The sequence below is a fragment of the Mycteria americana genome, chromosome 5 (genome assembly GCF_035582795.1).
Source record: "Mycteria americana isolate JAX WOST 10 ecotype Jacksonville Zoo and Gardens chromosome 5, USCA_MyAme_1.0, whole genome shotgun sequence".
NCBI classification, from domain to species: Eukaryota; Metazoa; Chordata; class Aves; order Ciconiiformes; family Ciconiidae; genus Mycteria; species Mycteria americana.
The window spans coordinates 61729051-61743015 of NC_134369.1; the positions used below are offsets into that span (position 1 = coordinate 61729051).

Sequence of the window (13965 nt, forward strand, 5' to 3'; positions counted from 1 at the left end):
TCATGCTGAAGTTATCACTTTCAAAATTAATATATTGCACACTGATGTAAATGCCATATTGTTTAGGAAGTATTTACTTAGAAATATTCAAATTAATTTGTTTTTCTGATTTCACTCGCATTTCTAGTGAGCTCACTCTGCTGGTAAAAACTAAATTTTGGTGGCATGTTTACAGGGATTTGATAGGAAAATATTTGTGCCAGAAGGAGGTTATGAGCATCCTTTTTGTTTCTAGGAAAGCACTTAATTTTATTTAATGAAAATTGTCAAAGTATAAAACACTCATGGTAATGTCTTTCTTACTGGGTTATATACCATTCATTTCTGTTTCACCAGCTGTTTTATCCTAGGCTATCCCATTACTCTGGGGTTTAAAGCTGCTATTTCTAGTCTTCCTTTTGAAATGTGGGTCCCCAAGTGATCTTAAAACTCCATCACGTTTTTGTCTGCCAACTCTAGAGTGAAAGCCTCTGAATCTTGCTGCTTTTCCCATCATTGCCTCAAAAGGCCGTCATTAAATTAATGCCACTGCCAGCCTAAAGAAAAAATTGGATGGAAAACTGAAGCAGGCTTGCGGTGTCTAACGTAATTTCCATTGAGCCAGTGCTACCTTTCCCTCTCATTTTTAATAGCCAACAAAAGACGCACTGGATAATTGGACAGTGTATGACAAATTTTCTTCATTCTTCTGGTTGGGCTGGTGCTGCCCTTAGTGGGGAAAAAAAAAATCCAGAAATGTCTCTTCAGTCATGATCCTTATGATAGCTGATAGGCTGTACAGTGCTTAGTGTCCTGACAGTTTGTTTATAAACTTTCCAAATTACTGCTTCAGTGTATACATAATCATACCTTGAGCTTCCTCACTGGATATACCATTCTTGCATTGCACTTCCAGAACTGTTGTACTAACTCCCAATCAGAGTGAGGTCAAGTGAGCGGCAAAATTCAGGAAGAAACAAGTTGAATGAGGCTCACTATTCATTAGTTTCAATTTTTTACTCTCACTTTTTGTTAGCCTGTTTCTGATGAAGAAGGTTCAGGGTGGTGAGAAAAATAGGTTGCCTTAACAAGAGTATGAACTTTCTTCTCAACATGGTGACAGTTAGCTGTCTCCTCTCCCCCCCTGTCTTTTCCAGCCCCTGATGGGAAACCCAAATGGGACTATAGAACTGTTGCATTAATCTGAAAATGTAGAAAAAGAATTTTAAAAGAAGCAAGGTAAACTTCACGTGTTATCTTTATAGCTACTTCAAACTGAATTACAGGACCTGCAGAAGCAATTGAAAAAAAACCAACACCACCCCACACCCCCCCAAACCAAAGTGGTTCCTGGATATGCAAAACAAGTGTTCTCTGAACTTAGTGGTCAGAGAAACTATATGACTTCTGTGTTTGACTGTAGAATTAACTATTCACCATCTTGTACAGTGACTCCATTTTATCTAAGTAAAAGTTGCTGATCAGTTGTTTCCTTTGTAAGAAAGCTCAAGGTAAGATTGGCCAGAAGTATGAACAGGTGAAATGGCAGTGTATAACCTAGCAAGATGAACATGCTACCATTTTGTAAAACAAATGCACATGGAATTTATTTATTTGACTTATTGTACAGGAAAACTTAGACTTAAATTATAACATCCTTGAATTTTCTAGTTAACTACAATTGTAGTACAGTATCATGTTTTAGTATGACTTCTGTTTTACTGAAAGTACTTAAACATTCATGTACTATATTTGAGTGAGATGAGCAGCTATACATACTAATTCTTCCTCAATGGAAAGGAGCATTTCATCATTACAATTGAAGTTCAATTGCTGGTATTTAAGTACTATCAAATAGATTTCTTTCAACGTGATACGGTATCTGTATAAACTTCAGGGATGATTATAGTGAAACTGAAACACAGCTATATGACTTCAGGTTACCATGCTGAAATTTGAAGCTTTCTGTAATGTGCATAATAGCAAAGTTGCACATAGCATACCCGCATTATCAGGGTGAATTTAAACCTAGTACACTGGTGTGATATTTATAGCAAGGTATGTGTGTTTACGCATGTGCGTGTGTGAGAAGGTGTGACTAGTGGCTCCAGTAAAGCCAGGAGAGATCGTAACCCTTTAAAGGCTTTATGATGAGGATGTCTGGATTAGGAAATAACATGACTTTTACTAAAAACTTTTTAGAAAACCCATGTTCTGAATTATCACCTCTTAAAATTTGATTATGTACTTGGAATGACTGTATATGTCTGCCCCTTTAACAACATAAAGCTACTAAATTAATATTTAAAATGCTGGCCTGCTTATGTTACAATAATAAAATTTGTGTCAGTTAATTTACTGTCAATTTACATGTAAAGATTAAACAATATTTTTTCTGCATTTTATGAATTCTGTATACTGGAGTTTGTTAAAGATTGACATGTTAGGTGATACTGTACAAAATTGTATTGACTACCTTTAGTGAAAATCAAAAGTAAAATTCATATGTATTTCCTTTTTACACTTCCATCTAATTTCTTGACAACTTGAATAAATTTCATAGAGCCTTTCTAACATGAACTATTGTTAATTTAACTGTTGCAATAATTAAGCTTTAAGAAGTATTGTTGGTATATTTATAATTTTAAGAAGATCATGTTTGTTTCATACTGCTTATTTTTAGCTGTTCTATTGTCACTGTTACAGCTGAAGAACTTTACTAAATACTTGACATTACAAAATAACTTGCTGGGGTTGTCCTCTGTATACTGATGTTAAATAAAAATGTGTGATTGAACTGTAAATGTAGATAACTTTCAATAGTCCTTTCCACATTTGAGTTTTAATTTATCTTGCAGTCCCTAGGTGGTCTTATGCTATCATACTGTGTTGAACAAATGGCCACCATGAAAGCTGTTAACTTGCCATATTTTAAAGTAAGAAGTTGATCGCATCCTGTAACCTGCTCTGAGTAAATGTTTCACTTCATCTCAAGACGATGCATATGTTTCGATGTTTAAAACTTGCTGATAAGGTCATGTCTCATGATACTTATTTTTTTTAGGACTAGCGTAATATGAAATAGAATACTTATCAAACCACTTATCAAACTTGTTTAAACTCAGATTCAGTAAAACACAGACATGAATGTATCTAGATTCTCTCTGCCTACCTGTCAAATAGGAGCTGGGGCAGAGCATTGTTGTTCCTTCTAGGACTCTACAGGAGCTCTTTCCTCCATGGACTCTGGTGCAGGGTATGTTCTTCATTCCAGCTTTAGATCTTGACATTTACCTAATGAATGCTGGATTTACAGGCCTGAGAATATGGCTCACTCAGATGATTCAAGCATCTTCTGTCTAGAGAAACTGTGGCTAGTCTAGAACTAAACTCACCTGAACTAGAACTAAACTAGCTTAAAACTTTGGCTGCAAAATTTCTTGGAACCAATTTAGGCAAAGACTTAAGACATTGCCCTTCCATCTGAGTGGGCTAGGGATTGCGTCACCCTTGCAGCAGTGGTTCTGTGTTAACTGATGAAGGAGCCAAACAAATGATATTTACTGAAGTGTTTCAAAGGCACTTTTGAGAAATTTCAGTGAAAAAAGTTAGTTACTTTGAGCCCAGTCTAACTGAGGTAGGACTCTGTTTGTCTCTTAGGCGAAAATACTCTGTAAACTAAAGCTGAGGAAATCGTCTTATGTGAACTTGAGAAATTTCTGGTACTCCAGAAGATACTGATTGACCACTATGGTGGTCTATATATATAACACACGTATATTTAAGAACAGGTACCAATGGAGGAACAAAATGAAATCCATCCTGAAAGCTTCTGGGAACATCCAGTTACATCAAATGATGCAAGAACTGTGTGGTCAAACCAGTTTCTCAACAGTCAGTGTGAGCATGAAACAAATCTAACTTCCACAAGTTCTGTGGTCATAGAAGATACTTTGGCAAAAGATGTCTTGGAACATGAAAACGTCATCTTCCTTGTCTTTATTTAATAATGTTGCACTAACTTCTCAAGGAAATAACTTGTATGATCACATTATTTTCTGGGTTTTGAAGTTGGATTTTAGGTAGGTGCTGATCAGCCTTATCAAACTCATTTCGCTCATTTCTTCTCCTGCTAAGATCACGCTTATTTTACAGCTAACCCAGATAGGGTTGCCTTAAGTCATATGCTTTTCCCTGAGGTTTTCCCTGGTTTATCTCAATTTCATTATTTTCTAATCTGAAAATTTTAAACCTTACAGACTTTTGTAGTTTGAGTAAGCTAGAGAAACAACCAGTCCTAAGCATGTGAGCCCTTACTACCTAAATGAAGCTTAAGGTCCTATTGCTCAAGCCAAATTGGGTTTCTGCTCGCAAAAGACTTTCATGCTTTTTCCCAGCGTGCAAGTAGTTGCATCTTTAATTTTTTTTTTCCTCTTGAACATGCTTATCTTCCATTTGCCAGTCATATACTAGTCTTGAAGTAATCTTGCCTAACACTAGACAGATTATTAGTTAGTATTAGTCTGCTGGTTTTCTAGCAGTCTTGACTTTTCTTTTTGTTGACAATGAGTAAAATGGTGATACACCTCTGTTAGGAGAAAAACTCCTTTATGTACACAGAAGTTGCAAGTGAAACCTCCTTGATGCCACTATATGCTTTTCCAAGATCTGGTGTCAAATGGTTTAAGCATTTATACTTTTCTGTAACACTACTAGGACAAAGAAAAAAACAAAAAGGCAAACGGAAGACAATATATTCAAAACTCTATTTAGTGAACATACAGACTGTGTAAAGATAGGTATCAGCTTTGCTGTATTCCCCTAAATCTCATACAAAATATTTCTCTGTAGTATGTTACATGAATGTTCAGCATGTGCTTCCTTGAACATTCTCAATTAATTTTATGACTCCATTAGAGATGAATATCTGATTTAGTGAGTATATGCAGTTCAGAGACTTATGCTAATAAATCCTGATTCATTTGGATAAGAAACTGTTGGAGATGTTGCTCATGCAGATCTTAGAACCAATGCAGCTGATTTGACTACAGAATTTTAAACAAATGTGAAAAATCTTACTCTGTTTTGGCATATTATTATTGCTCAGATACTGTATTGCACTGTGGGCCCTTTTGTCAAGCAAAGGTCTCGGTCCAGATTACTTTTTCAAATTACTCCAGGAGTATCACAGTTCTGGACAAGAATACCCACAGAATATTCTTCAAATAATAAAATCTGATTATTTGATATAGTGGCAATAGCAGAAAGGGTTTAACAAATCAGTGCCATTTTTGCATGGCCATTCATTAATTCAGCCTTTTTTTTTAATTGGTTTCATTGCATTAGTGAAGTGTGCTATGAGACTAATTAAACTATAAAAGGGTGTTTTGGGTTTTTTTTACATTGGTTGGTTGTTACATTGGCCCCTTTGCTTTGTTTTTTCTACCTTTCGGTTTCAAAACAGAAAGTAGGAAAGGCATGGAGAGTTCTGACACCAGCAAGGTACTGAGAGTCAGCTGAGCTGCCTTACTGAAGGAGCACGCGCTTGTCCAGGGCGAAGGCTCAGCGTGTGCCAAGAGCATTGTGAAGTGGCACATAGACGTTAACTTCCCATATCCTGCTCATGTGTCCAAACTTGCCGTTTAGATCAGTGAAACTACCTATGATTGCATCTTTGGCTCTAACTAATCCTGTTCTAATTTACATGAAGAAAACATTAAGTCAGTAGTTACTGATGGTTTTTTTTTCTGCTTAGTAGTATCTTCCTGATTTCTTATGTGCTGATCTTTCATAGAATTAGTTTCTGTTGTGAAACCTTGTGTTTCATATCTTTGGAAAAAACCCCAAACTTTTGGCTGGAGCATATGTGGAATTCTTTTAAAAAATACCACCCTCCCTCCCCCCCTGCAATCTCATGAATTGTGAGGAGGGTTCGTCTTAAGACTGCTGCAGGTCTTTCTGAACAGACCACAGCTATGAGTGCCACGAGCCTTGGGTGGAAATGACCTTACTGATCGTATTTGTTAACAGCTTTTCGTTCCTACCCATGCAAGCCTATTCTTACCAAATATGCAAAGTCCTGTGTGTTTTGGGAAGTCAGAGAATGCATAGATAAACATGGAATAATAGCCCTGGCAACTAGTGCTAAAACAGTTTGTGTTCAATACTCTCCCATTGCTAATGGACATAAGAAAAATGACACTGTCCTCTGCAAAAGAAGCACATTCCAGCTGTAGAGTATTCTGTTAAGATGGCAGATGATGTAGCACCTGCTTGGAGGACTCTGTCTGAGGTTGTGATGAAGATTGTTTTATCAAATTCCTGACTTGGGTCTCGTAACTGTTTCATTTCCCACCCCCTGCTAGACCCACATGCTGACAAAATAATACTGCTAATAAAAGACTACATTTATTTTCAAAACTTTTTTGAACAGTCTCTTAATTTGTTTCTGCCGCTTGCTCAGTATGATCTGTTTGTTCTTAAACTTTAAGCTGATGCACTGTACCACACGGCAGATCTGCAGTCGTTGCATCTCAATTATTTTGTGTTTTCTATCATGGCTATTAAACTGTGCAGCTTTGCTGTTGCACTAATAAGTTGCTGCAGCTTTTATTCCATCTTTACCACCTGGTTTACTAGACTGGGTGGTTTAATCACAAAAAGCACTGTGGTCTAATTTCTTTATTCTTTCTTTACAGGCAGGAGCTTTCTATATATTTTTTTAATAACCTTACCCATCATATTATTCCCAGAGAATGCGATTACGAATATTCTAGTCTCACACCCTTTGTTTTACAGATCAGATTTATAGAGTAACTTTTGTATCAGAACTGTAACTTTTTTCAGCCCTTGCTTGCTTTTCTGATGTGGCTTTCTAAAGCTTCCTATGTTACACCCAACGTAACTTCTTAAATGGCCTTGCTTGAAAGGCTCTGATATAATGGCAAAATTCTATATAATCTTTTTTGTTACTCGGGACCCACCGAGAACACTCACCACTGGTAAAACTTCCATGCCTGAAAACCAAATTCTTATTCTTACTTTTCTTGTATGAACACCTAAGGTCTAAGACATCTTCTGAAATTAAGTACTTGGAAGAACTCACAAAATTCCTGATCTCTGTCACAGAAGTGAAGTTCTGGAAGTGCTGTTGTAGCCCGGTCAAGTTTTAAGGCAGTACTTGCAAAGTTTTTTTAACTGTCTGTCTGCAGTAGCACAAGGATATTGATCTTGAGATTGTTTTCACTTTGGTGTTCCTCTGGCTTGCCTACTCAGAGTTGCAGAATTAATTCAGAGCAAGGAGTTAAATGTAAGGAGTTCCTGGTATTCACTTAGTCAAAGCTACCTGCTCTGCACTTCTGCTCTTTAAAGCAGGGAGTGTTCATGGCCTGGGAGGTGAAGCCAGGACTGAGCGAGTCCTTGTTCCTAGTCTTGGAACTTGAATTCCAGAGTGTCTGGTAGTTCACAGGGAACAAGGCACCGCACTGAATTTTAGTATGTGCCACCTGTTTCTAGAGGAGTTGTAGGAAAATAAATGACTTTTCATTTTGTTTCCCAACAATTGGTTGCGTTACAGTGTAAATCTGATATTAGAATAGAGCTTCTTTCTCTTCGTCTGTATGGCATGGTTATGAGCCTGTTGAAAAAGACTTCATATTATGCCATCCCTAGTACTTTCTGTGTGCTTATACAGAACATATTTGCATATGAACAGTTTGGATCACTGATTTATTAAAGGCTGAAAATAATACCTTTGGATGTCTTTTTCCGGGGTACTTGAAAGTTGCTTAGTGAATGTAATCTTCTGGCAAGAAAGGCCTTCCAGTTGCTGCTGGATGTAATAGACCTCTGAAGAGTGCTTTGGTAATGAACTATAGAGTTCCGATTCATCTTCATCACTTTTGAACAAAACTTTTCTTGGTAAAAATTTTCAGAAGTGCTTCAGTTGTTTGCTCTAAAATTCTGCCTTTTTTCACCATCTATTCCTTAACTATTAACTAGGAAACTTTTTGTTCTCTTCTCATGAAATACGCAGTATCTTTGCACATCCTGAATGTCTATCAAGTTTAAAGACCAACCCACTTCAGTCTACCTCAACAGTGTTTGAATCGGATATCCACTACATAAACAAGTAAAAATAAAGTGTTCTAGTTCCTGCAGGTGTGATCTATGGAGGGCACCAAATCAAGCGCCATGTAATTTACTATGTATAAATGTAATATAAAATGCGTGTACCTGTATATACATGCATGCATGCATGCATGGGTACTGTCTGCTATAAATCCTACAAATGTATCCAGATTCATCACGTGTCTGAACTGGTAGATTAGATGTTTTTTAAAAGGAAGGGCTGTGGTTTTAGTAGAAACTTGATGACTTGAACCCAGCCAGTCCAGCCCTCCTTCCACCTCTTCTGTCTACGGTGAGGGTTTTCTTCCATCAGTCATGAGCTTTCAGTTCTTGGATCCAAGCAAGAAAGAGCTCCTGTAGATTCTGAAGATGTGACCTAATTCTACATTGGGTGCTAATTGCTGCCTGAGCTTGTCTAGTTTGATGGATCTGAGTCACAGGATCTTAATTTTGAGGTAAGAACCTAAGCTGGTAGCTGTTTAGAGGAATTGTTAAAGTGCGTTTATCATGCCTACGTAGGAAGGAGTTGCACAGTGATGCTCATTGGTGTGCTTCCAGCTTAGCTGCCATTGTACTCCTCAGCCTGCTGACGCTTGTTATAACTAAGTGATGACCTTGCAAGAAGACTAAATTATATTTTGGTATTAAGCTTTTCCTAAATAAGTCTGATACACAGTTAGTTTTCTGTGAATTATTAAAAAGGGGCTACTATACATAAATCTGAAGTAGAATCTATCCATTGAGATCTCTCTGTAAGGTATAGTTGTCTTAATCCGGAACAGTAGCCTCTGCCTAGCAAGGGGTGCCGCGCAGTCGCGGGATTATGTCTGAAATGAAGTAAGTCTCATTTTATTTGAATGGCGATGTAGTTAAATGAGCTGGTAAAAAAGTTTTCCTGAATGCAAGCTTAAATTGTAATGGGAAATCTTTACTGAACTCCTGCTCAGTGTTTCATTCTCTTTTAAAGTTACCAAAATAAATATTTGGTTAGATAATCTATTTTTCTATTCAAAGCTTGTAATATTCAATAGTATATAAGAGATTGAGCATTTCCCTGTATCAGGTTAGGTGTCAAACTTGTTAATATTGGAATAGGTTTGTTTGTTGCTACCCTAATAAAATGCTGATCACTTTTTTTGGTGTATGATTTTTAAAGTTTCACAGTTCACAATGACTCCAAATGCAAGGTAGATTAAATCAAATGCTGGGATGAGATTCATCGTGTCATAAGCGCACCCGCTTTCTTACTTACTGAAAGCTCTTTTGCGTGCTGCTTTACTGGTACAGTAGTGGCTTAGATTCTTTTGTAGGAAAGGTGGTGCCGATGTCTAAAGTAAGCAAGTGGTAAAAATAAATTGTACTCATTTTAGCTTCAGGCTAAGAACTTTATAAAATTAATGTCAGGTTCTCTTGCTGGATTAATGTAAACTGCTTTGTTTGCAGGGTTTATTGTCATCCCAAAACCAGGCCAATTCTCCAAGTGGAACTGTAGTATAGCCATCACACTACTGCTAGCAAATCTCTGAACACAGGACAAGAAGTAATGACAGTGGAACCAGGAGCTGTTCTTCAGGCAAAGAGCATCACAAATTATAATGTGGCAGAGTGTAAACATGGAATTATGTGAATCACATAGTAATTTGCAAAGGAATAATGTAATGAGTTCTTATTACAGCTAATACTGCTAGGCTGCTCACCCAAGGAAGAGGTTTCATTTAAAAAAAACAAAACAAAACAAAAAAGCTTCCTTTGGTGCTGCAGGAAAAAATAGTAACATTTTTGGTTTTCTTTATACTTTTCAAGTCCAGTGTAATTTAATCTCTCTATATAAATATATAAATTATATATATATATATATATAGTGTAAAATAAAGTATGTTTCTTAAATTCAAGTAAGTTCAATGGTTAAACTAGTACTTCACCATTGTTTATTTTGCACTGATTTTTTTAACCAGAGGTGGCTAGAAGACAGCCTGGAATGCACTCATGGAAAATGAAAGTCATTACTTTCTGGCTTCAAAATGTTATTCAGGAAGATGGATGCTGCAATCATAGATTTTTAAAACAAAATTGTTTTGCACTTAAATAGTTTAATGCTAATAGAGAATTACTTTAAAATTGGTGTCCAGACACCAGAAAAACTATGTTGTGGAGAAAAGATCCTTTGTATCTATTAAACGTTTATTTTAATATTGTTGTTTCCAACTGCAATCGGCTCTGTATTATATGTATAAACAATGTAATTCAGTGATGGGGGAGGGGAGTAATGGATCATTACACTAGAAATTCTCATTCATTTAAGAAAGTGATATTTCTAATTCAGAAAATACATATTAAACTATATTGAATATGCATTTTTGTTTACTTTCTGTTCAAATTCAATCACTTTTGATGTAATCAATCCTTTGTTGAATTAAATGTTTGGTACAGAAATGTAATCTAAACTTTGTAGAACAAATTCCTTTCAAAAAATCTCATCTGGAACATTGCTTCGTATTTAACATAGTTGAATTTCAGGTAGGAAAGTGAAATAACATTGTTCTGTTCTCGTTCTTAATGGTTTATCTCTAAATACATCATACAGCGGAAATCTTGCAGAAAGACAACTTTGTGGGGTAAGGATTTTGTAAGTCCCATATATTTATCTTGGGAGTTGTGAAGTGAAAGATGCAGCAGTAGTAGATGTACATGCTTTCTGACTTGGCAGTCTAAAATTAGGTCAACATATTGGAGTAGATGCATTTGAGACAACTTGTTTGTCTTAAATCAGGCATCTCATTTATCATTCAATGCTCTTAAACTGATAAGTGCTATGGGGATAGACATATCCGTGTATTTGTATAGTTTAATGCCGCTTGTCTGAACACATGTTATTCTTCATCAGTCAGCAACAAACACTTAAATTGTTTTCAATGGTTCTTGCAAAGATTGAACCCCCCCCCCCAAGAGATGTTGCTCCATGTCAAACCCCAGAATGACAGAAGACAGAAGTCTCTGCCACGTCTTTCCCTTTATCCGATGCAGCAATATTCACAGGTAGGCTTTTGCTGCATCGTGCAGCTGGGCACCAGGCAGGGGGAGTGGAAGGGAGGCCGCTAGCCTGGGAACGTGGAACTTGCCCGAATATGCACACGCTGCATCTGAGGGCACACATTAATGCCCTTCCTGCTCTCCCAACAATAAAGCTGGGTAGAATTTTTGAAATAAACTTTAGACATTTCCAGGCACAAGAAGTTACTTTTTTTCAGGAAATGAGTGAAAATTTGGGGAGAAACAACTGCAGTAGCTACTTGTAACTAGGTCTTATTCTTGTAATGCAGCTAGCATGTAGAAAACTGCCAGATACATTTATAAGCAGGCATTTAGATTGTCTACTTTAAAGTTGTACTTTACAATTCTTATCTACTTACGTTCTTCTAAAATATGAGGAATGGGGAAAATACTGAAACTGAGCAGGATTATTGTTCAGAAGTTTTGTTTTATTAACGTAGTGGGTTTAACTGTTAAAATACAGATAAACCTCGTCACTGAAAACTACTGTAGTTCTCTCCCTGTAGACTTCTTTCATGTTAGTGCTTCATACAGTCTGAGTCAAAATGAGACAGTTGAGAAAATACATAATAACTTTAAAAGATTTTCCTTCAGCTGGAAAAACACAAAACCAGTACGGAAAGGACCGTAGTATCCAACATTGGGGTAATAATAGCAGCTACTTGCATATCTATTTGCAGAATATGTCCCTGCTACAGATCATAATTAAACGGCATACAAAGAGTGAATGTGGTTTTTCTTTTTTCAGCCTCTTTACTATTAGGCTAGGCAATCATCTAGAAGCTTGAACTGCCCATCCCACCTTTTATACCATATGGAAAAAAAATTATTTTAGGAAGAAGAGGGATACTAATAACTTACCTGGAAAGAACAGCTCTTAATAAATAACTTTTTCCTACTATGTTAGAAAAAATTTAAAGTGAGGAACACAGATCATCCCAATATGGAATTTTAGCTGGAAGAATGAGGGTAAAAACAATACTTGCCAGTTTGTAGTTTAAAGTTGAGTGTATTTTAACTATAAAGCAGGTGGGAAACCTCAAGTTTGCCTACTAATCCAACAGCCAGAGAAGTGGAAGTTGTCTCCAGAAGTATAACAGCAAAGAACTTGTTATGAAATAAATACCCGTGAAGCGCCGTATGTGCCAAACTGTATAAGATTCACTTGAAAGCGTAAAATAAATGAAGAAAACATTCCAATGTGGTCCTTCACTTCAAATTTCCAGTTTGCATAGCAAAAATGATCTGCTGAATGTGAAATTGCCATTTTCATTATAACAGCCTGACAGCCCTAGATAAAGAGTACAGGAGAGATAATTACTGGTAACATCCAAGATACTACTCTGATAGCCTTTTCTCTCCAAGTTAAAACTTACCAAAAATTCTGACTTCATCTTTTTCAAAAAACCATACACCATTTTCCTGGTGTATGAATAATTACCTACCTGATATATTAACTATAGAACAAACAGTTGCAATAACACTTTTGAAAAGAGGAAAGTATCTTGTGCATACACTATCTGAGGGATTGGTTGGTTTGGGTTTTTTTAGTTGAAATGTTGAACTATTTAAACTTCAGCATCTGTGGTTTGAGGTTTCCAGAAAAAGATTATGGGAAACTACCAATACAATTAACATATCTTTATCAGGAACATGCTCTTGATAATATGAGCCTTGGCCTACCGTATAATGCTAGGTAACAGAGCTCTGAGTCTGAATGATCAGTCAAATGTCGGTAGTAGGATTTGCTTTTTTTTTTTTTTAATGTTTTAATCTTGTAAGAAATTAATAACTGTGGAGAGCAGAATCCCTCAGATACAATAAGTTACCTATTTTTTAGACCATCATTTTTACTGCTGCGCACCATGCTCAAGTCCAAATACATTAGCACCAAGCAACTCACCATCTTCCTGTGTGGAAAAAACACTGGATAAGCTCATGGCACCTCTTGCTCGGAGTTCCACAGGTAAGAAGTCGGAGGTTACTGTTACACTGTGTTGCCTGTAGAGCTGCAGTCCTTAATTCCATTTCCTAAGCTTAGCATCACACCTTTCTTTTATATATATATAAACCCATGCTAAGTTTATATTTTTTTAATATATATTTTTATAGATATAAATCTATGCTACGTATTCAAACAAATATTGGATTGCCTTATTGTTGAAGTTCTCTGTCTGGTCTGTCAGTGTGAGCAGCTAACGTGAAAGCATGACGAAGTGGGGAGATGATTAACTGTAACAGAGCAGTAAAACTCAGCCAGTCACTCTGTCTTTATGTACCCCCCACTGCGCTTTGAGACACCATGGTCAGGAGCATATTTTCTGCTTAGAACTGGAGGAAGACAGCGTCCATCCAGTATGAGTGGTCAATAAAATGAGAAAGAGCAGTTAGCTATACCATTATGTTCTGCTGTTTAATTCTCCCTTTATTATGATGTTCTTTCTCTACTGGTGTAGAAAACTAAAACTCTGTTTATGTATTTGTTCAATCGTAGTAAGACAAATCTGCTATTCCCCTGGCATACCTGGGATGAGTAGCAGCAATACAGGTTTCTCTGCAGAGCCTTGTTCACGTGCTATAGCCTTATTTTACAAGAATTCTTGCCAGGGTTGGGATGTTTTTCCATTCTTGCTATTGATATTCTGAAACTTTGCTATGAAGAAATGGAATAAAATGAGCAAAGGTACAGTAGGCCATCATGCAGATGCAAGATATTCAACTTGGATAGTCAAATTTGAATCAATACCAAAAAATTATTCCCATGGTATGCACCGCAAACAGTTAGCCTGCTAATATTTTCACATT

The 13965-nt window shown here is 36.6% G+C and overlaps 1 protein-coding gene across 9 annotated transcripts in view; it reads left to right on the forward strand.

Annotated features, from left to right (window-relative positions):
* Positions 1–10301, forward strand: part of WDR20 (WD repeat domain 20) — a 47491-nt gene extending 37190 nt beyond the window's left edge. For 5 of the 9 annotated variants that reach the window (XR_012776005.1, XR_012776007.1, XM_075503603.1 and 2 more), the window contains one exon: positions 9553–10301. Coding sequence is in view for 4 of the 9 variants with exons in the window: in XM_075503602.1 (XP_075359717.1) it covers positions 9553–9635 (83 nt within the window). In the remaining 5 variants the exon portion in view is untranslated. Of the gene's footprint in view, positions 1–1244 lie in introns of all 9 variants that reach the window. The other 4 variants (XR_012776004.1, XR_012776006.1, XR_012776008.1 and 1 more) reach the window with 4 other exon arrangements.
* Positions 10302–13965: the final 3664 nt, after the last annotated feature.